The sequence below is a fragment of the Propithecus coquereli genome, unplaced genomic scaffold, assembly GCF_000956105.1.
Source record: "Propithecus coquereli isolate 6110/MARCELLA unplaced genomic scaffold, Pcoq_1.0 Scaffold171, whole genome shotgun sequence".
Taxonomy (NCBI): Eukaryota; Metazoa; Chordata; class Mammalia; order Primates; family Indriidae; genus Propithecus; species Propithecus coquereli.
In genome coordinates, this window is record NW_012141747.1 from 4,549,296 (window position 1) to 4,576,820 (window position 27,525).

Sequence of the window (27,525 nt, forward strand, 5' to 3'; positions counted from 1 at the left end):
CACAGCTTTTGAAAATTCTTCTGCTGTAGATTTGCACATCTTCCTCTTTTTAAATCCAAAAGAATAAGGTTGTGCTTTTTGGCAATAGTTAGCTTAGGTATTCTCACAAACATCCCAGTCATCTTGTGCTCTCTTAGCAAGCAGATACCAGCTGAAAAATGTTAAAATAACAACAAACAACAACAAAAAACCCTATTGCAAATACACCCCTGAGTGTCACACTTTCTACTTTAGAAAAAGGGAAGGAGAGAGGAACAGCCGGGGTGACTCTTGGGGTCTAATGACATGAAACAAAAATCAACTTCGACACCCTCAACCTTTTGGTCATTTTCACATATTACTTTTGACTGGTTCGTGACTACCTTGATTTCCTTCCCTTCCTGAGAGAGCAGGAACTGACTTTGTGACAAGAAGGAGGAAGCTGGACTAGAATCTGAATTCTAGGATCTTTCAGAAGAAAAATGCCACAAGGTAGTGTATGGTTGTCAAGCCAGTGGGGCTTTAGGAGGCCAGACAAGGGAGACGGTGGCTGCAGGGGGCAGGCGAGACTTCCTATATAGCAGGCAGAGTTTGAAACAGGCCTTGGTGCTGGTGGAGCACCCCAGAGGTGTTGGGGAGAACCCAACAATCACTCAGACCAAACATCTGGCACAGCGTTGGGGCCTTGATTTGACCTGAGTAGGTAGTGGAAAGAACAACTGAAGACCAGAGAGTATAGGACTTTAAATTTAGCTGAAATTTTGGGGTTTTATCGTATAAGCCGTGGTTAGCTATTGACTGTGTTTGACATGATCAGAATCATCTTTTAGGAAGACCAATCTGGCTTTGCTATGAGAGCACATCCCTGAAGAGTGTTGATTGGGGAGACTGGCTCGGAGGAACTCGGGGTCATAGGGCAAGTGTCAGTTGTTTAGCTGGGCCACCTACCTGTTGGCTCAACCTTGACCAAGGTATCAACCTCTCTGAGCTGCTGGTTTGCAGGTGCAAAAATGGAATGACAAACCCTTCCTCACTGGGATGAACCAAGAATTAAATGAAATAAGTGCAGAGCACAAAGTGTGGCAGACACCCAGCTGCCTTCAGTCCCCTTCCCTTTGCTTCGCTTTCTAGTCTGCTGGTTTTGAGGCTCCGCCAGATGGGCTGTAGGCCACATTTATTTTGAGGGCATAGCTGCCACTGTTCTGCTGAACTTGGGAGCCAGGATTCCAAGTAGACCAGTAGGGAAGGATTGAGAAGAATAACCTGCATGGGTATGTCTACTTAAGTGCAGCTTTCTAAACCATATTAAACCTTGAAGAAGACAGAGAGGTCATAGCTTCCTCATATTTGCTGTAGTGACAATTTCTTCTATCTTTATTGCTCTCAGCGTGCACAGTCTGAATGCCTGAGTGATCTGACGTGGACCCTAGAGGAGGAAGAATTCGAGGAGAAGCCATTATCCCAAGCCCTCAAGAAAGAAAGTCCCAGCTCTGTGCAGCAGGACGTGGTGCTGGACAGAGGCCCTAGGCCTGGGCCACGGGCCACCTTGCTGCAGCCTGGAGGGGCCCGAGCCAGACGCACCCGCCTGCAGCACTCCCCGGCACTCAGTGCCAGCATGGAGGAGGGGAGCTCCCCTAGGCATGAGCCCTCCAGCCGCCCGGCCACCACAGAGGTCACTGAGCCCATGTCAGTCCCCACCTCCAGTGTGGAGTCCCCTTCTCTGCCAGAAGGCTCACTGTACCCTGGTCCTGACAGCGAAAACGAGAAGGAGGTGCCGTCCACCACAGGCCCAAGCCCCCAGGCTGCATACACAGCTGAGGAGGGAGTTTGTGCTTCTGAAGGTGCCACAAGCCCATTATCTACTGGTGTCCCTGAGGAGGACATGACACCTCCTAAGACTATCACCACAGTCACCTTGGAAATGCCAGCTGGTCCAGATGGGCCAGACCAAGATGTCCCAAACCAGGATGTCTCAAACCAAGATGTCCCAGACCAAGATGTCTCAAACCAAGATGTCCCAGACCAAGATGTCCCAGACCAAGATGTCCTAAACCAAGATGTCCTAAACCAAGATGTCCCAGACCAAGATGTCCCAGACCAAGATGGCCTAAACCAAGATGTCCTAAACCAAGATGTCTCAGACCAAGATGTCCCAGACCAAGATGTCTCAGACCAAGATGTCCCAGACCAAAATGTCCCAGATCAAGATGTCTCAAACCAAGATGTCCCAGACCAAGATGTCCCAGACCAAGATGTCTCAAACCAAGATGTCCCAGACCAAGATGTCCCAGACCAAGACCAGACCAAGATGTCCCAGACCAAGATGTCCCAAAAGAAGTGGAGCTGACGCTGGAGGTGCCAGAGCCCCAGGGAGCAGGGAAAGAGCCCCCAGCGGCCCCCAGCCCGAGCCCACCACCACCCAAGAGCTGCCTGAAGCGCAGGGCATCAGCCGCCAGCACAGGCCTCAGCGGGTCACCTGTGGGGTCACCTCTGAGGGAGCAGGGACCCTGTGCCCTGGACAGAGAGGCTGCCCCGCCAGAGCGCCCCAAGGCTGAGCAGGTCGAGTCCCCACAGGGAGACAGGGCAGCGCCAGAGCGGAAAACCGAGAGAGGGGGTGGCGAGGTGCGGGGCGCGAAGAAGTTCTCGGTGCCCTCGTGCCGGGGGCGGCCGCGCCCGGGCAGCTCCCGCCTGCAGGAGCATCCCGGCGCGTCCAGCGGCCGCCTGCCCCTGGGGAGGAGCGGCCCGGCCTGGAGGAGCGAGGCGGCTCTCGATGACCTCCAGGGGTCTCCTGAGCCCCAGAGCGAGAAACCAGACCCTCAGAAGCCAGCGGAGTGTGACTCTCAGGACTCAGGGGACAGAGTGGCTGGCCGGACCACGGCAGGCGCGAGAGAGCCCTGCCGGGCTGCCCAGGAGCCGTGCCTGGGTGAGGACAGAAACCCCTTCCCCGTCAAGCTCCGGTCCACCTCCCTCTCTTTCAAATACCGAGACAGCTCCGCCCAGGAGGCAAGGGGGATAAAGAGATACAGCGCTGAGGTCAGGTCAGAAAGAGGAGGAGTGACTTTGCTTCCGAAAGATGAGAAATGTCACCTCGGGACAGCCCCTGCCCTTCGAGGCACCAGGTCCCCTAGCGACCAAGGAAAGGGGAAAGCCCGGTCACCTGAGCAGCTCAGCTCCAAACCACCCCTGCCCAGGAAGCCGCTCCTGCAGAGCCTCACCTTGCCGCACTCTGCTGCGCCCCCCGACGCCAGCCCCAGAGAGCCGGAGCTCAGGAAGGAGAAGAAGTCGCTGCGCAAGGGAGCTGGTAAGAGCCCGCTGAGGGTATCAGGGAAGGGCAGAGCAGTGGGGAAATACACATTAGTTGACATGCATTGCTTGACATCCACTCCGGGTAACAAAGTTTGTTGCAGGGGAATTGAAAGGAGTCAAAATTCCTCTTAGTACCACTGGCATCATGTTTGATTAAGAGTGGGGAATAGAGAGAAGGGAAAACGATATCAGGATTTTATGTAAGTACAGAGAAACGAGGCATGCAGACATCAGGTAACAGGGGAAATGTAAACGCTGATGTTGCAGCATATTCCCTGGGAGAAGATGGGACCCTCGGTGAATCACTCAAATTCTCCTCCTGCTTTTCTCCCGAGAAACTCAGCAAAGTCCCAAATCCCAAGACGTATGTACTCATTTTGATGCAAGTTCTTCCAGGGCCTGAGCTAATACACTTCTTGGCTATAAATGAAGCATCTCCCCCTGCTATCCCTTATCGTCCTTGTGACCTTTTTCACCCAAGGAAGAAATTCCCCCCATTTCATAATAAGGTTCACATGGCCCAGCCTCACGTGGAAAGCATCCCATATGTTGGAGTTACAAGTCTTGGTAAAAGGTAAGCCCCTCAAGAGGATGGGCATTTACTTCCTGTCCCCAAAGGGAGTTGGTGTTAGGATTGGTGCAGAATGTAAGGATCTTTGAAAGCAACTGTCTTTTAACATGAGCAGAGAGAAAAATGACCTTTCTCTGTCTTTGACGTTTGTCACTTCTTATTTATAGCGTTTCAGATGCAATGAGAGATCTGTTGGAAATGGGTATTTGCAGAAGAGCTGAAGAATCTTTCATTGCTGGTTTCTTTTATTAATGGAAATCTGTGTGCCAGAAAATGAAACTGCAAAAATGAGTTGTGTGTGTGTGCGATGAGAGCCCTTGGGAGAAGTTTTTTTGTGGCAAATTTTATTTTTAAAAAAATTTTTAAAATAATGGCTTTTAAATGGCTACTAGAAATCCAGGACTCTGCTTAAGCACTGCATTGTGGACCCGAGAGGAAACAGAACCTGATGGCTCTCAGGGAGTCCTGGACCCTAAAAGAAAGATGCACACACAGGAGGAAAAATTAGCTCATACAAAACAACATAAAAACAGATCCAAGGATCTACTAATCTTTTCTGACTCCCTCCTAGAAAGTTAGTAAAAGTACAGTATATAAAGTGCTTTAAATTTCTGTGGTGACATCCAAGGATTCAGGTATTTCCTAAGAGCCCACACGTGTGGCCTTCCTGACCTGACGGCCTCTTGGCTCAGCCATGATTTTTTGTTGCTGCCACTGCATTAGGATAATCAGTGAGGGAGTTCTGGAGGAGGTTCAAGCTGTAGCTGATGATCCACTCCGCAAGTTTCCCACGAAGTTATTGAAGCCCCTGTAGAGTGATTCAAAAGTCCGTTGTAAAAGCAAGGGAGGAAGGAGTTGCTCTGTGTGCATGAAACCCTGGCATCAGCACCGTCCACCTTCATGGCCTGGAATTGAAAATGTCTCTCTAGGGCTTGCTGAATGGATGGAACTTAAGAACAGTATACTCAGGTTCATAGTCAGATCTGGAAAAGAAGCCTCACAGGGCGATGTTTGGCCCCTTAATTATGTATAACTTCTGTCTAAGTGAGGCTTTCTTTGCTATCAAACACCTGGGATGGTCTGTAGTTAAAGACTTTGTGCATTTTTCTTTGGTTTATAAAATGTAATATAGTTTTTACTTAACAGCTTTGCTTAAACAGTAGAAGAGAATTGTCTTGTCCATCTATGTTTAATAACATTCTTTAAGCCACACAAGTAATAGAATTAGATGAATCTGGAAGTGAAAGAAGAACTACTTTACAGGCATGGATAATGATTTTCATTTGAATACAAAGAGAGGAGGGGAGGAATTACCCACATTCAACAGGGAATCAACCCTCCCAGGGGGTGGTACTAGAAGGACAGGGCAAGGTGAGTGCCTGGTCCCAACTGGACCTTGAGGGGCCGCCTCCGGCACAGCAGAGCAGACTCGAGGGATCTGTGCTGTCAGGCCCCAACAGTGAAGCTGCCCCTAGACCTTCCCTAGACACTGAATCTGTTTGTAGTGTAATTCATTATTATTACTTTTACCGTCATCCTTATTGCTCCCAAATTATATTAGCTAGAGGCAATTCAATTCATATAAAACATACAGATAATAAAAGTTTTAATAACATTATTACTGTATTTTCCAGAAAGACCTAATTATTGCTGTTTATTATCTTATGGGTGGCAAGTACCTTGCCTGGAGCTCCCAGAGGGTCTGCTCTCTCCCCAGTTCCCCCTCCAGGGCACACACCATAAAGCCAGATTGTCGAAGCTCTCAGATGGGTGCATGATGGTTCTGCCTCGGGGACTCAGCCTGCTTTGTCCCCAGAACTCATACCTATTCCTCCTCCCCTTTTTCACGCCCTGTGTCCCCTTCTTTGAAGCAATGGAGAAACTCTTCAGCAGAGGGAAATGCAATGGTGGTTGTCATAAACAGTGGAGCCCAGCTTGCTTCAGGGGCCGAGCCTTGCAGGGACCATTTTGGAGTGGTCACTGCAAAGCCCAGTACCATATCTGTGCTCCTCCACACAGAAGAGACCTGTTTGTAGACCTGGTCCACAATTTGCTGGTCTGTCCTAGGTCCTAGGAGGTAAATGGCCCAGGGTTATCAGCTTTGTCCATTTGTGCAGGACACTGTGCATCCTCCTGCTGGGCCAGTCCCTCCCAGAGTCCAAATTCCAAGTGAGAAAGCAGCTTTCTGAACACAGGGTTAGATTGAGGACAAAGAAGTTAGAGGGTCTTGTGGAAAAATTGTACGATACATGAAGTATATAGAAAAAATAATCACTCCTAAGACCATTTTCTAGATGTTACCCTGTTGACCTTTCCCTCTAGTCTGTCTTGTTTCTGGGTGCGTGGATGTGAGATTTATTCTTTACAAAGTTGTGGTCACGTTGGTGTTGTGAGCAAACTGCCATTCTCCCCTGGGGACCTCATTTGATAACCAGCATTGGCCTCCAATCCAAGCTCGATTCCTCTAGACAGGGCTGGTGACAAAGTGACACACCCCAGTCTCTGACCCTCTTTTTCTAGACTCTGGTACTCATTCATGCATTTATTCTTTCAACAAATATTTAATGTACTCCTGCCATTGGCAAACACTGTGCTGGCCCCAAAAGATAGGAAAGGCATGAGGAACTCACCCTCAGGAGCTTACTAGACAGAGGAGGCAGTAGCTGGATGCCGGGAGGGGAGGGGGCGGGGGGTGTAGATAGACGCCCACCTTGTATTTGGATTTCGGAGGCATTTTCTGGAGGAAAGGAGCTGAAAGAGACTGTCACCCTTCTCTAATGACACAGTTAGTTCAGATATAGTCAAGTTCATTTGGGTAGAATACAAGTTGTGGGGGGGGTTGTTTTGTTTTTGGGGTTTTTTTTTTGGTATCAGACTAAAAATACATTAATATCTCTTGCATTTTTTAAAATTTTATTTTATTGTGGTAAGAACCCATAACATGAGATCTACCTCTTAACAAATTTTTAAATGTACAATCCAGTATTGTTGTCTGTAAGTACAGTGCTGTACAGCAGATCTCTAAAACTTACTTACCTTACATAACTGATTAGTTAACGCCCCATTTCCCCAATCCCCCCAGCTTCTAGCAACCGCCATTACACCCTTTGATTCTATGAATTCGACTATTTTAGATTCCACATATAAGTGTAATCACCTTAGTATTTGTCCTTCTGTGACTGGCTTATTTCACTTAGCACAATGTCCTCAAGGTTCATCCATGTTGCTGCATAGTGCAGAATTACCTTCCTTTCCAAGGCTGGGTAATATCTTATTTTGTGTATGCACCACATTTTCCTCATCCATTCATCCATCACGGCCATTTAGGTTGTTTCCACATCTTGGCTACTGTTGAATAGTGCCGCAGTGAACATGGAGCGCTAATATTTCTGAGACCCTGATTTCAATTCTTTTGGATAAATACCCACATATATCTTGAATTTTTAAAGAAAACCAACCTTGTTTACATCTGCCTTTCTTTTTAGCCTTATCCTTCCTTTCACAGTCCCTTCCTGAGTGAGTGTCATCAACAGTGTGGCCTCTGTTTCCCCGCCTTTCCTGTGCTCTTCGACCGACCGTGTGCGTCTTCTTATCCTTGCGAGCCTCCCGGTGCCGTGACCTCTGCTCAGCTCCCCTCACACGAGGCATGTCGCCGATTCCACCTGTTTCCTCAGGTCCTTTCTTCCCTGACTGCCTCGGCCACAGCACCAGCCCCCTTGACCATCGTGAGCAGCCCTGTGAGCAACCTCAGCATTCATAATTCCATTCACCAATGCCTCCCCCACCCCATTCTCTTTCCTTCTCAGTACACTGTCTATGCAGCTACTCAAACCAGAAACCTCAGAATCATTAAAAATATTTTATATGAACAATTCCGAAAGGCCTAAAAATGATAGGAAAATCCCACTGCTTAAAAATTGCATAAAAAATGACTTGCAGTTCTGACCAAGCTGCAGTAAACACACACCACCCCATCTCTTCCACTGATATTAATACAACTTAAGAGCCTGTGCGGCACGCATCAAGTAAATATCAGAGGACTCTGAAAGGTGGATAAGAGCTGGTGTGCTGGGCAGGTACGGCAGGACCCTCGCGATGACTTGGCAGCAAGTGTGAGCAGTGAAGCAGCACCTGCTCGCCCTGCTTTTGGTGGTACCAACAATGCCTGCAGGCCAGAGCTCCTATGACTTTCCCAGCCAGGCTCCTACTGCCCACTCCCCCCCCCATCCCCTGCAGGACAGGGCTTGTTTGACAGTCCTGGTCCTACTCCAGGTGAATTCCAGCAACAAAGCAGCAAACCCCTCTTGGCGGCAGCATCCCTACAGGATGAAGTTCTTTGGATTCTTTCATTCCTATGCCAGACAAATGCCAACAACAAGCTGGAATTGCTTGCCCCGATGCACTGGCAATAATGTCCCTTGTGGAGCAGAACTCTTGACTCTCAGCCCTACTCAAGATGAGGGCCAATAACAAAGTGGCCCGCCCCTCACCCTTCTGAAAGTGGTAGCAGTACCCCCTGCAGAGCAGAGCTCCTTTAACCCTTTCAGCCCTACTCCAAGTGAGCGCCAGCAAAGAGGCACCTGCCTCTCCCAACGGCAGCACCTATGGGTCAGAGCCCTTTTGACTTTCCAGACACTATCCCTGGAGAAACCCAATGATGAAGGTATACTCCCTCATCAGCACAGACAGCAGTGACAGGTGTGGTGGTTGGTGACCCTGTAGGCTGCTTTCTCTTGCCACTCTGCCCCACCGCGGTCCCAGTCACAGGAGTGTGCCACAGTGCAGAGAGGCTAAATGCTGGCTTCCTAGCCAGGGAACCTTGGTGGTGGGAATTACAGAAAGAAGAAACCTGAATCAGGGATCCTTTAAATCTGTGTATGAAGTCCTGGGCTCATCCCTGAGCTGCTGGTGCATGAAATTGACTGGAATCAGCCAAAACCTTTGAGGATTTTAATAGGTCTCAGCGTAATATTCAAAAGGTCTAGGATATGAACCAAAATTATCCTATATACAAAGAACCAGGAAAACCTAAAAAATTCTCAGGGAAAAAGGCAATCAATGAACACCGACCCTGAGAGGATCCAAATGTTAAAATTATTTTAGACAAAGACTTTAAAGCAGCTATTATACCACGTTCCAAGAAGTGAGAGTGAGCACTCTTGAAATGAATGGGAAGATAGGAATTGTCTGTTAAAAAATAGAATTTTAGAACTAGAAAAGCTGGAGCGGCTATATTAATATCACACAAAGAAGACTTCAAGAAAGGGACAATTATAAGGATAAAATGGAAAATTATGTGATGATAATTTTAGTAATATTGGTGAACTGACAATGGTCAATTTGCCAAGAATACATAACCATCCTACATGTGCATGCTCCTAAGAACAGAGCTTCAAAATACATGAAGCAAAAACCGATAGAACTGAAAGGAAAAGTAGGCAAATCCATAGTAGCACATAGAAACTTTGATACTCCTCCTTTAGTAGTCAAGAAAGTAGCAGACAAAAAATCAAGAAGGATATAGATGTCTCGAGCAGCATCATCCACCAGCTTGACCTAACTGGTATTTATAGAATGCTCCACCAACCACAGCAAGATACATGTTCTTTTCAAGTACACACAGAACATTCATGAAGATAGACCATATTCTAAGTCACTAAACAGCCCTTATTAAATTTAAAAGAATTGAAATTATTCAAAGCTTGTTCTCTGCCCTTAAGAAATTAAACAACAATTCGATAACATATCTGAACGATATCTGGAAAGATATTTGAAAAATCATCAAGTACTTGAAATTGAACACTACACCACTAAATAATACATGGGTCCAAGAGGAAGTCTCAAGGGAAATTAGAACACTGAATTAAAATGAAAATACAACATATTAAAATTTCAGGAATGCAGATGAAGTGGTACTTAGGGAAATTTATAGATTTAATCATATTAGAAAGAAAAAAGGCTTCAAAGCAACAATTTAAGCTTCTACTTTAAGAAACTAGAAAAAGAAGAGTGAACGAAACCCAAAGCAAGAAGGAAAGAAATAGTAAAGTTATGAGCAAACATAAATGAAAATGAAAATATAAAAATAATAGAACAAATAATGAAACCAAAAGACAGTTTTTTAAAACACCCAATAAAATAGTAAATCTCAGGTCAGACTGACCAAAAAACACAAATTACTAACATTGGGGAGTACCACTACTGACCCCACAGACATTAAAATGATAATAAGGTAAAACTATGAACAATTCTATGCACATAAATTTGACAAATGAGGAGAAAAGGGCCAATTCCTTGAAAGACACAAGCTATCAAACTTACAGAGAATTGATAGCCTGAAAAATCCTTTATCTGTTAAAGAAATAAAATCTATAGTTTACAACCTTGCAGAAAAGAAAACTCAAGGCCCATATGGTTTCCCTGGTATTTTCTACTAAACATTTAAGAAAGAAAAAAACACCAATTACACAGTCTCATGCAAAAATAGAAGAAGGAACATTTCCTAACTCATTTTATGAGGGCAGCATGGCTAAAATGCCAGAATTAAAAACAACACAGAAAATTATAGACCAATATCTGTCATTAATTTAGATGCAAAATCCTTAACAAAATATTATCAAATGTACATCACAGCTGAATGATTCTGAAACATAGGAACAAAAGTATGAGCGTTGACCTAAGTCTCATACCATATTCAAAAATTAACTCAAGGGGTCACAGACTTAAATGTAAAATGAAAACTATAAAACTTTTAGGAAAAAAACAGCAGAAAATATTTGGGACATTGGGCTAGGCAAAGAGTTCTTAGACTAGATATCAAAGCATGATCTATAAAAGGAAAATTTGATAAATTAGACTGTATTAAAACTAAAAACATTTACTTTGCAAAAGACCTTGTTAAGAGGGTGAAAAGACAAACTGCAAGAAAATATATGCAAACCACATATCCAATAAAGGACTAGTATTTATATAGAATTTATTCTCAAAAATCAACAGTAAAACAAACCAATTAGAAAATGGGCAAAAGATATGAACAGACAGTTCACCAAAGAGGGTATACAGATGGCCAATAAGCACATGAAAACATCACTAGCCATTAGGGAAACTCAAGTTAAAACCCTGATGAGATACCGTCATACCACTAACAGGTTCATCCCAAGCCTTTCTCATGCATGCTGTAGTCACAACCATGTCAGTATGGACATACAGCACAGGCACATGAATCCTTTCTCTTAATCGGAAAAATGCTATGCATCTTGGCTTGCAATTTGATATTTTCACTCCACAATAAAGCCTGGGCATCTTTTTTGATCAGACAAGTTGCCCTTTTTTTTAAGGGCTACACAGTGCGTGTACCACATTTTATTTAACGTTCCCATCCTGAAGGGCATTCTGCTCGTTTTGAGGTTTTTTTCCTCTTGCTAACAGTGCTGCAGTGACCATTCTTGTCCATTTTACCCCTGTGTATTCGCACTGCTGTTTCTCTAGGATACAGTCCTAAAAGTGGATTTCCTGGCTCTAGGGCATGTGCAGTTTTAATTGAATAGAGAACTTCCAGTTACTCTCCGTAAAGGTTATCCGGTTTACACTTCTTCCAGCGGGATAGAGACTGTTTCTCCACCTCCTCTCAGTACTAGGTGTTGTCAGTCTTTTTTTTTTTCCCTCCAGTGTGATGGATGAAAAATGTCAGTAGTGTTGAACATGTTGTTCAGCAAGTTGTGGTCACCCTAATGTGCAGTGACCTCATCCTGCCTGTCCCCACAGCAGCCTCCCCGTTACCCTGACGCCTCCAGCACCTCCTCCCTCCAGCTATCTTCTCACCCTCTCTTCCCAAGTCGTGGGTGTGACCGTGCAGCTTTCCTCTAAAAACTCTCGATGCCTTCCCATCACATAGAAAATAAAGCTTGAACTCCTAGGTAAGGCTTTTTAGATTCTGGCCCAAATTGACATTTCTGCCTCTCTAAGTTCGTCAGCCATCCCTCCGCTCCCTCTGATGTCTCCTCCAGCCCCACCCCTGCTGCCGGCTTCCTGGCACTCTGCACACACCTCTGCCTGCGTTGAGCTCACTTCACCTCAGCCCTGAACTATTAATAGATCCTGAGCTCCTGAGCACATCCAGGGTTTTTCTTCCTCTGTTGAGCACTTGTACCTGTGCCCAGGAGCTCCTGGCCTGCAGTGGGGGGTCCTTGGGCCAGCCCGTGTTTGCATGACCAGGACAGGGACAAGGGAAGGAAGCAAGCCAGGCAGGGGCCTGGGGAGTGAGATGGAAGAGCATGGATTTGGAGGTTTTACTCCGAAGAGCACTGTCAGGGTCTGTGGGATTCTGAGCAAGTTGAGTTTCTTAATCTCTGAGTCATAATTTTTTCCTGTGTAAAATGAGGTTATTAGTAATAATGGTACACAGGGCAGCAAAAGCATTTTAACTGCAAAATGTGCTACAGTTCGTAGAGTACAGTCACGCTCTCCTAAGCATATACCAAAATATCCTCATCTCAGCTGCACAGCACGCTATGTGAGAATGGGGTTCTCCTTGTCCTGGTTTTGAATGAGGCACCAATGCGTAGATGGAAGACACCAGAGAGCGCGTGCGTGCAGAATCTGCCGAGAGTCACCAGCCACTCACCACCCCACCTGGGGATGTACACCGAGGGGGGAGGAATAAAGGAGATTTGGAGAGCGCAGCTGCAGTTCTGGGAGCCCCCAGCTCAGCGGGGATGGACCAGGGGAAGTTCCCTCACCCAGAGTCTACCAGGGGGCTCCCATGGGACTATTTCAGAAGCGGGACATGCGTGCCCTGCAGTTGAGAGACATGGAGGATGGTGCTAGACTCAGGTTACCTGCGGCCACAGGGCAGACAGGGCTGCCTGATGATCCACCTGTGCTCCCAGAGCCCTGCCTGATGGGCCAGCCAAAAGGACAAGGGAACACCATGGAGCAGAGTCACAGCGGAGAAGCCCAGTGGTGGACAGGAATCCCCTAACATCAGTTTCAGGTGTCTGCCAGGCCCAGATGGGAAAAGCCACTAAGACAGTGGCAGGAGCCAGTTGAAGGAGAGCCCTGATGATCCTCCCCACCTCTCCTCCTTCCTGAACCCCCAGCCCTTGGGAAAGGAGTCCCCAACCCAGCCCAGACACCCTGCATTCAGATGGACCTAACCTGACCCAGTCCAGAGGTTACAAGTTCTCATTACTGAATTCAAACTAATCGTAACCAAAGTGACCATGGTGACTGCTAAGAAAGACAAGGAAGATACTGGGAGTCTTCCAGTCTCCATTTGGGGCAGTGGGACTGTGGGAGGGCAGGATTGAGCAGTGCTCTGCTCTGTCCAGAATGTGTGCGGGCAGCACACCTCCTGGGGGAAGATAAGCAGTGCCATCCATGCTCTGTCAGCTACACTGGTGCCACTTCAGAGGGACGGCTTCAGTGTTTTCTCCAGGGCCACCATTAACCCTGTTCAAGGGGCTGAAGCCCCTGGTGTGCCTCCCCACCCCCCCAAGGCTCAGGAGAGAAGTAGGTTTGAAGAAGAGGAGGCAGTGTCTTCATGACGAAGGGGCAAGTACTCCAGGCCCATCTGAGCAGGGCAGAGGACAGAGGTTCCTGAAAGCCAGAGGACATGGCAGGAGGTGAGGCCTGGGGCAGGGACTGCGTGGGCACACAGCGCGGGCAGGCCTGGGGATGGGTGTCTTGGGGGCCAGGGGCTCTGCTGGTTAAAGGAGGGCCCCCCAGGCCTGGAGGGGGGTCCAGGGAGTCGGCCCAGTTCTCAGGAACGGGGCCATCTGGTCAGCTGGGCATTTTGTATTAGCCAGAAAGGGGACACCCTCTCTTCAAGGTTCCCTTGGGCAGAAGCTCAGAGAAGCATTGAGATCAGCAGTTGGCAACGCTGGCTGCACACGGGGGTCACCTGGGAGTCTACCCTGACAGAGTCTGGTGGAGCGGCCCGGGGGAGTCCCAGGCAATGAGGGGTTTAAAGGCCCCCACATGATTCTGTGTGGCCAGCGCTGAGAGCCCCTGCTGTCGGGCAACTGTGACTCTGACTGAGATGGTGACGGCACTGCTGGTCCACAGCCAGCACTCGGAGTAGCGAGGATCCAGGTCTGCGCTATCCGACATGGAACCGCTGGCCGCATGTGGCTGTTTAAATGTAACTTTACATGCGTTGAAATTAAACTAAAAATTCAGTTCCTCAGTCACACAAGCCACATTTCAAGGGCTCAACAGCCACATATGACTAGTTGACAGCACAGAGAACATTTCCATCATCACAGAAAGTTCTACCGACAGCGCTGAAGTAGATAATGTGCCGTTTCAGGGCTGTCATTAGCAAATGGCATCTTTCTGAGACCCTGTAAAGGCTTCGCTCTTCCCCAAAATGTCTCTGGTGTCAAGGCACCATAATACTTTCCCTTTCTGTCTGTATGTCTGTCTCCCTCCCACGTCAGCTTCCTGAAGTCAGGGTCTGCGGTGGATTTACCCACTTAGTAAATGGATAAATGATTTCAACAATAGCTAATTGTTGTGTATTAGACACTTCCTAAGTGCCAAGTATCATGTTAAATGCTTTACATATTAACTTTCAACAGCAGTCCTATTTAATAAATAGGAAAGCTGAAACTTAGATCAAAGCGTTGCCTAAAGGCACAGAGTAGTAAACTGGGGGAGAGTTTGGGGCCACTCAGAGTAACTCTGTAGCCGCCGATCCTCACTTTTATGCTCTACTGCAGTGGTCCTCAACTGGGGGCAATTCTGTCCCCCAGAAGACGCTGGCAGTGTCTGGAGACATGTCTGTGATAAGTGTGGGGAGGGTGAGGGGAGGGAGATACTGCAGGCATCTGGCAGGTAGAGATGCTGAACATCCTACAACACACAGGACAGCCTCCACCACACAGAATCGTCCCGCCCAGCACGTCAGCAGTGCCCGGGTCGAGTAATTCTGTTGTTTGCCACTCAGTGAGTAAGTTATAATGGGGAGGGAGTGGTTGTATTGGACAGTTATGGGGTCATAGCCCTTAATATGAGATGGTACATGATATAGTGAATGAAGGTAAGAGATCAAAATGTCTGTGTTCAAATCCCAGCTTTGTTACTTATTGGCTGAGTGACCCTGGATGGGTCACCTTACTCCAGGAGACTCTGTGGTTCCGTACTTAAAATGGGGATTGGAAATGTCCTTACATTACGAGGAGGGTTGTGAGGGTCATTATAAAATACGATACTGCTCTAAAAATCAAGACTGAATAATGTTTAGCTGCAAGGGCCATCGCTGAAATTGATTACTGTTCTCTGTTGGCCACTTGAGACGGTTGTTATAGAATTCCAGGTGTTCCTGGAGATCAGCAGGGTAGAAGGGCAAGGAACCCAAGGGAAGGCGTTGTGTACATTTCACACTGTAAGGTGCCATGTGATACAAGAATTTTCCTACTTTTTCTCATTCATCTGTTCTAGCTCAAAGTTATTTTCAAATAACAGTGCCTTTCCATCCCACATCCATGTAAGTTCCCAATATATCTCCTGGTTGGTAATGGAGACCAGTGGTCTCTGTGCTCAGAGATGGACTTCTGTCGTTGCCTTCTGCTGAGCAGCTGGCTTTAATTGCACAGACAGTGGCAGTTGAGCAAATGTGCTTTCAACCCAGCTCCTCCACCAACAACTCTGTGCCGGTGAGCTCAGCCCTGACTCCCCGGGGGGTCTCCGCTGTGAGATGTGGGGGCCTCCCTGGGATGTCTGCCAGCCTTGATGTGCCAAGTGCTGGGCAGCTGCACCGGAAGTCAGGAAAATAGCCGGGCAAAGCATCTGCCCCTTGGGGCACCACCAATAAACATGGCTGCACATGGGTACAAGATTCCTGGCCTTGTTCCATATATCCAAATCCAGATGTGATTCACCCATGATTTTTCTGTGTGAATGGCTTCTCCCAAGTGCTACCTATACACAATAGAGCCCTAAAACAGGTATAGCTGGGGCTATAACAACAAACAAAGCAGACCCGCAGGCCTCCATATGGGAAACCTGAGCAAACCCCTGCCCTGAGACAAGGACTGACCACCTACCCCCCACGATGAATACGCTGAGTCACGAGGCCCTTGTACACACAGCCATTGGGAAGCTTTCTGACTCCATCGGCCTTTTCACCTGGACTGGATTAGTTATAAAACTGCGATGTGCTGCTAATTCTTGCCATTGTTTAACTGAGTGTGCGCTCTGTGGATGAGTGAGTGTGAGATGCGCGTGGAGACTGTCCATGACATGAGGAAGAAGACCCCTCGCTGGCCCTCGCTGGCCCTTACCTCCTGTGACATACACATGCCCCCAGGGCCATTTGAAGCAATGGTGGCTTTTTCCCCTGCCATGTAGATTTGAAGATTGTGCAAGAAGAGATATGTGGGTCAGGGAAAGGCAGGTTTCTGAGTACCTGCTGGGCAACTGAAACCATAGACAGCCTGGCCTGGGGAAGCAGGGAGCTGGCTGAGGAGCCCCAGTGGCACCTTCTAACCTGGAGCGGGGGAGGGAGTGGGGACAGTTGGGTTCTGGCAGCCCATGCTGGTGGCTGGGAAAGAGGCTCCCAGACATATAGCAGTTGTCCCTCCTGAGATCTCCATTTCACCACGAGGCTGTAAAATGAGTCTATGTGTAGAGAGACCATCCCCTGCCCTGCCTGAGTTGTAGAGTCCCATTTAGGAGAGGAAGTGGAGGCAGCAGGAGGGAAGCCTCTGGAGGAGGGAGGGAAGGGGCAGGGTGGAGGGGCAGCAGTGAAGGCAGGTGGGGCCAGGCCCCCAGAGTGTGTTTGACACACACAGGGGAAGTCACCAGAATGAGAAGGGTCTGCTGGCGAGGGCAAATGCGTTCTCGGGGCGTCCTTGGGTACCTTGCCTAATCGCAGTGGAAACAGCTCCGTGGTGCGCACTTACCTCATTTCTCTATGTGGATAGGGGCTAGACTCTTCTTCCTGGTTACTGTCAAGCACTTGGTGAGTCCTACCTTAGAGGGTTTTTTGGTGTTTGCGTGTGTTTACTTTTTACTAAAGAATAATGTACATGCAGAGACGTGCACAGATCATTTGTACACAGCTCAGTGAATTTGCATACACTCAGCACAGCAGCCCAAGAGATAGAATGAGACCAGCACCCCAGAGTTCCCTCCTTGCCCCCTTTCAGTGGGCTCTTACACTCCTGATTGTGGATGGTGTGTTGGCTGTCGAAGGACCCTGTAGTCCTGATGGCTCTTGCAGGAGAGCCTGTGTGCACGCACTGGAGAGAGAGATTCAAAAAATCCTTTCTGTTTGTAGACTCAGCATCTCCCATGGGGCCTGGCGCCTGGTGGGCACTCACCAGGTATAGTCCATTCTCACTGTCTGAGGAAGTTAAGTTCTGGAAAGTTGCTGCAAACACTGACTTAGCAAGTACTGAGCCATAGCTCCTGGGGGAAACACAAGGTTAGGGTCCTTTGAGTCTCTGGTCACAACATCAATAGATTAACATATAACCTTATTTTATGAGTGCTTCTGTTTAAAGACACCTTATTTAATATGTATGGTTGATTCGTTGACATTGATCATGACCAACAGCACTATAGGTCACGATGAATGAAGCATATCTGAGGCACACATTGCCTCCATAAGGCAAACCCCGCCTCCTTGAGCTTAGGAACACTAGACAGCACTCGAGCACTACACTTGGGGGCCATTTTAAACAGCAAAATCACCAAGAAAAGCCCCAAAATGTGGCACTAAGTAGACAGCAAAAAGGATACTTGTACACAGTGTAAGAGCTGAAAGAAGAAGGCAGAGCGTTGCCCTGTTTGACCTCAGCTGGGAACGTGTACAATACATCAGGCAACTCAAATTTTTTGCTGCCCTGTGCATGTCTATAAATGACCATGAAAACACCACGAGTATTGATTCGGGGGTTCTAAATGCATTTTAGCAAATAGGCAGATTCTCATATACGGAATTGGCAAACAGTGAGGATTGACTGTATTTGTTGAATGAGGAAGGAGGGAGTGACGATAAGTTTAATCTGGAAGCAGATCTGAGACACAGCCCCATCCTGTGTCGTTAACAATGGGAGCTTGCTCTGCGAAAAGCCCTCGCTCACTCTCAAAATGCTCAGCACAGCTCTGTGGGAAAGCCTGGGGCGGGTGTTAGAAGCCCAAGTTCTATGGTAAGATCGCACAGCCTGGCTCACGGGCAGACAGAGCAACTGTAGCTTTGCCAGCATGTACATATTCACCAGGAACAGGCTGTGTAAGTCAAGACTGACAATAGATCAATAAATGCTTTCAGAAAAACCAAAACAAAAAAATGCTTCCTCTTCTTGTAGGAAGCCTGGCATAAATCCTGCAGCGTGGGTGAGGCCCCGTGTCCCCGTGGCCCAGCTCTGGCCCAGACATCCTCTTAGCATCTGTCTGCATGCCCCATTCCCACCACGTGAGCCAGGGCTGTGGCAGAGGACCTGGAGGACAGGCAGAAACAGGACTGTCGCTCTGTTTATTGAAGCACTGAGGCACAGTCGACCGTTCTGGCTTCCACTAGTTATAAGGAATGGCGACGATGTATGCACTTAAATTAGAAGTCTTAGCAAACTCAGGCCTCTCCTTCCGCAGAGAATGTTTGAAGACCTGGGGATGAGCTGTTGACGTGTATTTATAAGATGACAGCACAGCAGAGGAAGATGGGAAGTAGTCTGCTAAAGTGTTCGCACAGCTCCCTTGGGTTGTTGATTTATAGAAAACTTTTTTCTCCTTGTTTATAATTTTATCTACTTTCTAAATCTGTACAATTTGCATTTGTACTTTTATAAACAAGAAAGGAATTTCATGAAAGGAAAAAGGTTTTAAAAGTTGCTGCTTCACAAAGGGCAGCATATACCAAATAAGAGGCCTGGGAATCCTGCCGACCTGCCGTAGGCAGGATTACTGTAGGCAGAGCGTCTGCTTCATTTTCTCAGGCAAAGGACAGGAGCCCCGCGAGTCTGCATTGCGTGGCCCATCGCCTCTCACTCAGCCTCCAGACTCACAGCTGCGTCCCGCGTGTCATATGGGGTGTGGTCCCCCATCAGAGTCCCACCCTGTCCCCCTGAGCTAGTCATTACAGTAGTCTTTCTGAATGAAAGAAACAGTCCTTTAAGGCTGAATTTTAATGGGCACCAAAAAAAAAAAAAAAAAAAGGAAAAGGAAAAAGAAATAACCATCACCAATCAGTAAGTCAGAATGAAGTGATGACAGCATCTGTCCCATGTAGGGGTGGTTGAACATCTCTAGAAATGGTTTAAAGTTGAGGATTTTCCCAATGATTCATTTTAGGTCTTTCTGAACACAAATAGACATAATGCCAAACCTGGGTCTGGAAATTTTGCCTTTCTCTTCCCCAGGGAGTTCTGTGTGGGAGGGTATTTTTAAAGTGATATATGGGTGTGGCTCCAGGGAATATAGATGAAAACTGGGCTACCGTCTTGGGCAGTGAGCTCCCCGTCAGAGCCAGCCGGGCTGTCGGTAACAGGCGCCATGCGTACAGAGGAGCAGAGTGCCGTTCTAACGAGCAGGGCTCCAGTGCACACTGGTGTGACTCGGGCCAGGCTCCTCCAAGATGCAGCAGGCCTGGAGCGCAGCATGGGCAGGGCAGCCTCATTCAGACCCTGCTGGCTCACATTCGCTGCCCAGCCCGTGCTGGGTACAGCAGGTGCAGAGGTGACCAAGACGAAGCGCCTGCCCTTACGGGGCTTACAAAGGCTGACAGGCACACACAGCACTAAGGTGTGGTCTGCTAGAACCCTTATGGACACTATCCTCAGGGATCCAAGAATCAGCCTGGCTGCCTGGCCCGGCAAGACGCTGGGGTACAGCCCAGCTCCTGCTCTGGTTTTCATGCCACAATGGCAGATGAGGGCTCATTTTCATGGCAGAATGACTCATGATCTCCATCAGGTCCAGGGTAAGATTTGACTAAAGTCTACATCCCTGTTCAAGCAGGAACAATATCAACAGCACCAGCAACAACAAAATAACAACAGCAGTTGTGGCAGCAGCTAACACTCTTGAGCACACTCTTAAGCACACACAAGTGCCAGGTACTGTGCTAACTGCTTTCCCTGGATTAGCTCATGGAATCCTCACAACCACACTGGGATGTGCAGATAGTGGATTAGCTCAAGGAGTCTTCAGAACCACACTGGGAGGTGTCCATAGTGGGCTATCTCATAGAATCTTCATAGTCACACTGAGAGGTGTAGACAGCGGATTATCTCTGAATCTTCACAACCACACTAGAAGGTGTGCATACTGCTATTTTCCTCATTTTACACTGAAATTGAGTCTCAGAGAATTTCTGGAATTTTCCCAAGATCATGTCGCCAGCCTAAGGCCCTAAAGTTGGCTCTGCAGGCCCCAGGGCCACATCATTAGCGCTCAGCTCCCTGTCCCCAGGGAGGAAGCAGTCCTCATTACCACAGCCCACTGAACCCAGCCCAAGAACAGGATCTCTTGGAAATTAGTGCTTGAACAATATACTTTTCAAAATAAGTCCTTGCAGGAGGGGAGCATGTTATGGAGAAGGAAGGAATCTGGAGAAGAACAAACCTTCCAACTGCTCCTTTGAAGGGATCCTATTGTTATATAACAAAAAACATTATCTTCTCTGATCAAAAGTTGTTTTCATATGAAATTAAATTAGGATGAGCTTTGCAGCTGTCACAGCTTCCTGCACCACAGCGTGTGCCTTCCGGAAGTGTCACACTGCACTTACTCTTCAACAGACCAGATTCGCTGCCTTTCCTTCCAGGGTCTTCCAGACTCTCAGCAGAGGGGGTCACGCAGGTACAACACTGCAGTGCTGGTCTCTGCTCTGTGTGACTCGCTCATGGGCTGTTTGGTGCAAACCCAGGCACACTTGACAGCTTAAACCCATTGTTATCTGGGGCGGAGAAATTGAGATGTCAGAGCCTTTAGCCAAATCCCTGAGAGATTAAGGTTGTCTGAGTGTTGAGGCAGGACAGGGTAAACAAAGGAGTGTTTTCAACTGATTTTATCTGAACTGATGCCACATCTACATTATCCTGGGATTAATGACATTTTGAACATGTTTAATCTCAGAAGGTATTTCATGGTGCAGCTTGACCCTGAATGTTCATGCTTTAGCACTGTCACATTGTAAGGTCTGTGGCCTCTGGAGCCTGCCTCCGCCTGCATGTTGCTTGTGTCTTCATTCCCTTCTCCCGCCCTCCCCAGGTGGAGTATGGCACAGACCCCAGAGCCCCTGCCCCCAGTGTAGGTGCCAAGTGTAGGAGGTGGGGGTATAGATCAGAGAGACCACCTAGGCATCCTGCCACAGAACAGAATGGCTTGTCACCCAGCTATTCTGACTGCGTTCACCTGGGACAAAGATGCAACCTGTCTGCAGATCAGCACTGTGGTTACGGTGTTCCGTCCATCACCCCTTTCTCAGCTTACCTGCCGAGAGGCTCCAGGTGGAATCTCAGGCCTCTCTGAGCCACATTAGAGAACTAGAGTGGTTTTTCTCCCTCCTTCCTGGTGTCTAGACCCCCGTTCACCACTCCTCCACCTCTATTCATGAGGCTGGCCCTGGGTGGTCCCTGTGGAAGGGTCTGGAGGGTATCAGGGCCTCTGGCTCATTTGCATTCCTGACCAGGAGGAAGGTGGGAAAGAAGAGAGTGCTAATTATAAGGAAAGACCAGTACTTGGGGGAAAGAGGTAGGAACAAAAAGGAGAGAAGTGACTGGTGAAAGATCTTGGCCATATGCTTGGCCCAGTGCTTGATGACCCTGCCGTTGTAGGCTGCCTTATCCCACGCTGGCACAGCCTGGCACAGCTAGGGCACTCGCTCACTCCTCTGGGTCCGCGTATGAACACAGACACGCGTGCACACACAGCACAACTGGAAACATTGCTACCCCACAGATAGACAGCATGACAGGCGGCCCTTCTGTGCTTGGGAGGGGATTCTGCCAGCACACTCTCACATAAGGGAAGGAAAAATTACCTCTTGCCAAGCTCAACCTGGTTGCATTGTTTACGACATTGCAGTTCCCATGAACAGACTGGAAGGCAGAATATGCTTTGCCTCGGGTCCCCTGAGATGTCAGCCATGGGCCTGGTCCACGGGGGCCCCCATCTTTGCCCACCTTTGGGGTCCCTGGCGTGTCTCTAGGACCTCCTCTCACTGTGGCCCCCAGGAATGCTGCATATGCCGTTCCATAGAACTTTCTCTGCTGATTTGTAAAATATTTCTTTTGGTTCAAATAGAGTAATCCAAGTGTACAGCATAAGGAATTTACCAGAACCACGTGAGAAAAATGGGAAGTAGTCTGCTACCCTCCTGGTAGGAAGGGACCCTAGTGGTAGGTGCCCTACACTGAGCTACGAGGGGGCTGGGGAGTCAGCCCGAGCGCTCCAGACGTGCTGGGGCTACCTCGGCATTTAACAGCTGCGGTTCTGCCTCTAATTTAAAACTCAAGGTAGAAATTTTCCTTTCCCGCGCACTTAGTCTTGACAGAATTATCCAGAGTATGGTGCTGACGGAGGCAATACGTTTAGGCCATGGTGAAATCCCTCTCTCCAGTCAGCTGGTGCAGGTGGGCAGAGGGCACCTGGCCAGCACATACCGGGGGGGACTGAGGGGGACAGGACCCAGATGCCTCAGGCCAGCAGGGAGCAGAGGCCACAGTGGTCACTGAGTGTGGAGAAAAGATCACAGGAGAGAAGAAAGGAGGCTTTTAAGAAAAAAGTAAAACTCCAGAAAGAGGCTATCAGGACTCTGTGGAGCTCTTGTTGAGAATGAGGGATGAGAAATACAGACTTTATATAAACATGCAGCCACCTAGCACCGTCCATGTGCCTGGCAATTGCTGGGTTCTCTGGACAAGGAATAAAACATGAAATGACGTTGTAAACGAGCTGGTATTAGAGCTATACTTGGTCCACAGTCTGTGGCATGTTTTTGTTCAACAGATGAGTGCTTATGACCAAAGGCGTACGCCAGTGGGGCAAATGGCCAGCTGGCTAGCAAATGTGCCTAGTGCCAGACACGGTGGGGTAAGTGTCTCAAGAGAGTTACAAAAGAATTAGGAGAGAGGGTGACAAGGAGGTGGCACCCAGGCGGGGTCCCGGTGGACAAACCCTCGTCACCTTGCCTTGGACTGTGGCCACAGCCTCCCCCCAGCGTCCCAGCCTCTCACCCCTCCCAGGTCAGACTCCACACAACCTCCAGACCGTGGCCATGGTTTAAAGCTCCCGGGGCTTCTTATTATAGACAGAAAGGAAAAGGCAGAGGAGAGTCCGCACACACCTCCTCATGCCGCCTCCTCTGCTGGTGAGGCCTTGCCTGTGCCCGCCCCACCCCCAGCCTGGAAGATTTGTTTTCCTTCTCCAGGTCCCAGCCCCTGACGGCACCCCAGCCCCCTCCCACTAGCATTAGACCCTGTGTCCACAGAGCACTTCGTATAATGAATTTTAGCATTTTCCAATTTCCACCACAGTTATTTGTGTCTAGTCTTCCCCACTAGACTTTGAGCTGTTTAAAGGAACAATTTGTTTATTTTTCCACCCCAGAGTTTAACGTAATCCTTGCCCATAGCAAACACTCACTGACTGACCGAATGAATGAATGGACTGAAGAAAGAAAGGCGGAGCTGGGGAGTAGGAATGTCGGGCTCCAGCTAAGAATAGAAAATAGGGCTGGACTGTACATTTAAAAGTAGTTAGTCTGAGCAGACCTGAGTGTTGGAATCAGGAGCGGCAGAGAACATTTGGGGAGGAAGAGATGAAGGCTGAGGGGCAGGAACAAGGAGGAATTCCCAGGTTTGGAAGCAAAAGTCAGACAAAGACCTGGAGAAGGGTGTAGGAGGCTGGAGGGAAGGCCCCGGGAGGGCAGGCCCCCCCAGGAGAGGATGTGTGGCCACGTCAGAGCTGCAGGGTGTGAAGCGGGTTGAGGACAGGACAGGATCTTGGGGCTTGTGGTTCAGTTGTCAGGAGGATGGAGAGAGCAGTGTTCATCTCCTGGCTGGGTCAGGAACCAGCTGATGAGACACAGGCAGAGATCATTCGAGTTGAGGGTACAGAAGAAGGAGAATTGAGGCTTTGAGGGGACAGCGAGGTCAGTGGAGACTTACTTTCTTTCAAGCTGTGAGAGCTCCAGACATTTCACAAAGCAGCAGGGAAGAAGTCGGTGGCCAGGGAGAGACTGAAGAGGCAGGAAGGGGACAGGGATGAGTGAAAGAGATGGAGCAGCGTTCCCAGGGGACAGCAGGGAGCATCCTCAGGGCTGCAGGAGCCAGGAGAAGAGTGGGCCCCATCCCCAGCCTGTCGGGCTTGTGGGGAGGTCTGTGGGGAGGTCTGTAGGGGAGGCCAAAGGCCCTTCTCAACCTCATCTTGAAAAGCAGTGACACCTGCCCCTTGCCCCTCCTTGGTGACCAAGGGACTGAGAGAAAAGAACTCCAGGTTGAACCGGAGGCACAAACAAAAGCAACACAGTTAAGGTCCTCTACACACTGAGGAAACAGTGGGTATGTCAGGCCACAAACAACAATGACATTACGCATGCTGGACGTCCACACTGTCGCTGTGAAACGGCCCTGGCCTCACCGCTGACTCAGGAGCACTGTGTGGAAGGGAAACGAGAAAAGGCGCCAGGTGTGCGGGGGCAGAGAAACTTCTGCCTTGGATTTGTCTGGGGGCAGGCGAACGTTCAGAGGCTTGTGGGGGACCCTTTGGATTCTATCCTTTTGATGTACCTGTAAGAAGCCACTTATTTCATCCATAGGTTTCCTTTTTCTGCTGAGGAAGGTCATAAATTCTCATGACGGAAACTATGAAAACACAGAAGCGTTGAAAAGTAGGGAAGGGGGATGGCCCACAGTTTTGTCACCCAAGGATAAGCACTGTTAAAGTGGAAGAAAATTTCACAAGCACATGGTTTAAAGACACTATTTCTCTTCTCTCTAGAACATTGAGGAAAACAACTGTGGCTAGTGTTTGGTGTCTGTCACTCTGTCCACAAAGGGAAGGTTATGTTTACAGTTTTTAAAAGACAAGACAACAATAGCGTGTCTACAACATTCAAGCAAATCGGGAAATCAGGTAGTAAGTACTGGTCCAAAATGATAGGATTATATTAAAGAAATCTTATCTATTTATGTACTTGTTTTTATCTCTTTCCAGAAAGAGTTCCCTGAGAGGAAATTAGCTTTAAAATACACATTGACCTTATAGAAGCAGTTGCATTTAATTTTTTGTGGCTCTGTCTAGAGGAGCATAACCTCTTTGATGCATCTTTAAAAAGAAAACAAAGTTCCCTAAAGAAAAGCAACAGTCGCACCAGAGGGGCTTCCAGACCTACTTCTCCCCATCCCCACCTCCACTCCGCGCCAAAGCCGTGCAGCATTCTCTGTGTGCAGAAGCAAAGGGTGCGCCTGAAGAGGAAATAGGACTGTCTCGCGTAACCTTATTCCTTTACCCACAGAAAAGGGTCTGCCTCCTGCAGCGACAGGGCCTGGAGCTAACGGGCAGCCCTCCCCGCCCTGGATCACCATTGCTCGGCAGAAGCGACGAGGGGCCTCGGAACAGCCACCCAACCAGGAGGACAAGCCTGGGGCGCGGACCCCGAAACCTGAACTGGGAAAGCAAGCCAAGCCGCCCGAGAGAGCCCAGGTGCTTAGAGCAAACACTTTCTGTTTCTGTGGGTGCAGGGCTGGGGCTGGGACCCCAGTGAGGACCACACATCCTGCATGGGCATCACAAAACCCGTCACCTGTGATGACTGCTGATGTGTGCTTGAGGCCAGTGAAGCAAAATCAATGATGCCAAATTACAACCTCCGTGGTGGAGCAGTCTGCCCACCCTTCGCCTGTGCTGGGCTATTAGGGACGCAGAGAAAGTATGTGAGTCACTCAGGCAGTAGAGGCAGCTCTCTGCTCCCTGCCTCCTAGGCAACGCACATCGGCATCTAGAAAAATGGAAGGATGTTAAAATAACTTCTGGGTTAGACACACGGTGAGGATGTCAACAGCTCCGTCTGTGCTCGTTGGTAGGTGAGGAGCAAGCCCCGCTCTTGCTGCCGTGCTGGCTGCCTGCTGGGGCTCCTTATTCGCCACCTGGGGCTGCAGGGCTGCAATCCGGGGTTCCGTTTTGCACTCTGGACTGAAAACAGCTTTCGCCAACCCAAACTGCTATGCTTAGAAGCAGGCCTGAGACTCATGGCTTTTGTGTTCCCCCAGTAGCGCCACAGTAAATCCGGAAGTCTGCTTCCGCCGTAGTGGGAGGGGGCCTGAGCCTGCAGCCTTCATTTTAACTAAAACTTCAGCTGTACCCGGACTTGAAGATGCTCATGCAGGCCTAGGGGATTTATAAAAGAAATATTAACCAGTTTGGGGCATCAGTGATTGTACCAACTTTCATAAAAATCACAAAACTTATTTCCAAACATAATTCATTTTGATTTTCAAATGGAATCCCTTCCGTCCAGCCTCTGGGACTGAGGCCAGGTGTGGGGACAGGGAAGAAACCGTGAAGCACATGTGGGCCCAGGTTAAGGCTGTGTGCTAGTCTGAGCCCCAGCACTCTGCGCCCAATGTCAGTGAGTTGACATTCCAGAGCTCTCCCAAGAAGGTGCCAGCGGCACAGTTCGTCCTGGGGGAGGAGCCCAGTGGCTCGTTCACTTGGGCTGTGTTTGGCCCCATCTGAATCAGAAATGGCTGGACAGTGTCTTTCTTGTGTCCCAGCAGGAGCCCGTGAAGCACATGGACTTCGTCCGCAGCAAGTCTTTCCTGATCACCCCTGTGAAGCCCCCACTGGAGCGGAGGCGGGGGGTGGAGCTCAGCCTGCAGGAGGGGCTGCAGAGAGGAATCTCGCTGTCCCACCAGAACCTGGGTATGCAGTCTGCAGCCAGTACCAAACTCCTGGAGTCATTTCCCGGTTGTCCCTACAGTTTTGCGTTTTGGGCTTTTGTTCTGTTTTTCTGAATTATTTGCCGCACTGAGGTTTTACACAGCTTTTATTGAGATTAATACAATTTACATGTCATAAAATGCACCCATTTTAAATGTACAGTTCACTAAGTATATGGTTGACCCATGAACAACATGGGTTTGAGCTGGGCAGGTCCACTTAGGATATTTTTATAAATATTAAAATATATTTATATATTAAAATATTATAATTTTTTCTGTCAAAATTCAGATTGAAAATATTGTATTCTCAGGCTATGAAACCTGAGTATACGAAGGGCTGACCTTTCGTATATGTGGGTTCTGCAGGACCAATAGTGGAACTTGAGCATACTTGGATTTTGGTATGTGCAGGTGAGGGAGGTCCTGGAACCAATTCCCCACATATACTGAGGGACAACGGTATATTTACAATGAGTATGCATTTGCAGAGTTGGACAGCCATCATGACATCTAAGTTTAGAACATCTTCACACTAAAAAGAAACCTCATGTCCATTAACAATCATTCCCCACTCTCACCCCTAGCTCTAGGCAACCATTAATCTACTTTCTATCTCTATAGATTTGCCTTTTTTGGACATTTCTTATAAGTGGAATCATAAAACATGTGCCCTTTTACATCTGGCCTCTTTCACTGAGCGTAGTGTTTTTCAGGTCTATCACGGTTGTTGCGTGTATCAGTATTATTTAAATTTTATATATTTGTAATTGTGGTAAA

At 48.4% G+C, this 27,525-nt stretch overlaps 1 protein-coding gene across 1 annotated transcript in view; it reads left to right on the forward strand.

The window, feature by feature from the left end:
- Nucleotides 1-27,525, forward strand: part of KIAA1211L (KIAA1211-like ortholog) — a 45,320-nt gene that overhangs the window by 16,968 nt on the left and 827 nt on the right. Inside the window, exons 6-9 of the mRNA XM_012641873.1 lie at nt 1,367-1,946; nt 2,213-3,280; nt 25,323-25,510; nt 26,584-26,728. Coding sequence (XP_012497327.1) covers nt 1,367-1,946; nt 2,213-3,280; nt 25,323-25,510; nt 26,584-26,728 — 1,981 coding nt within the window. The remainder of the gene's footprint in view (nt 1-1,366; nt 1,947-2,212; nt 3,281-25,322; nt 25,511-26,583; nt 26,729-27,525) is intronic.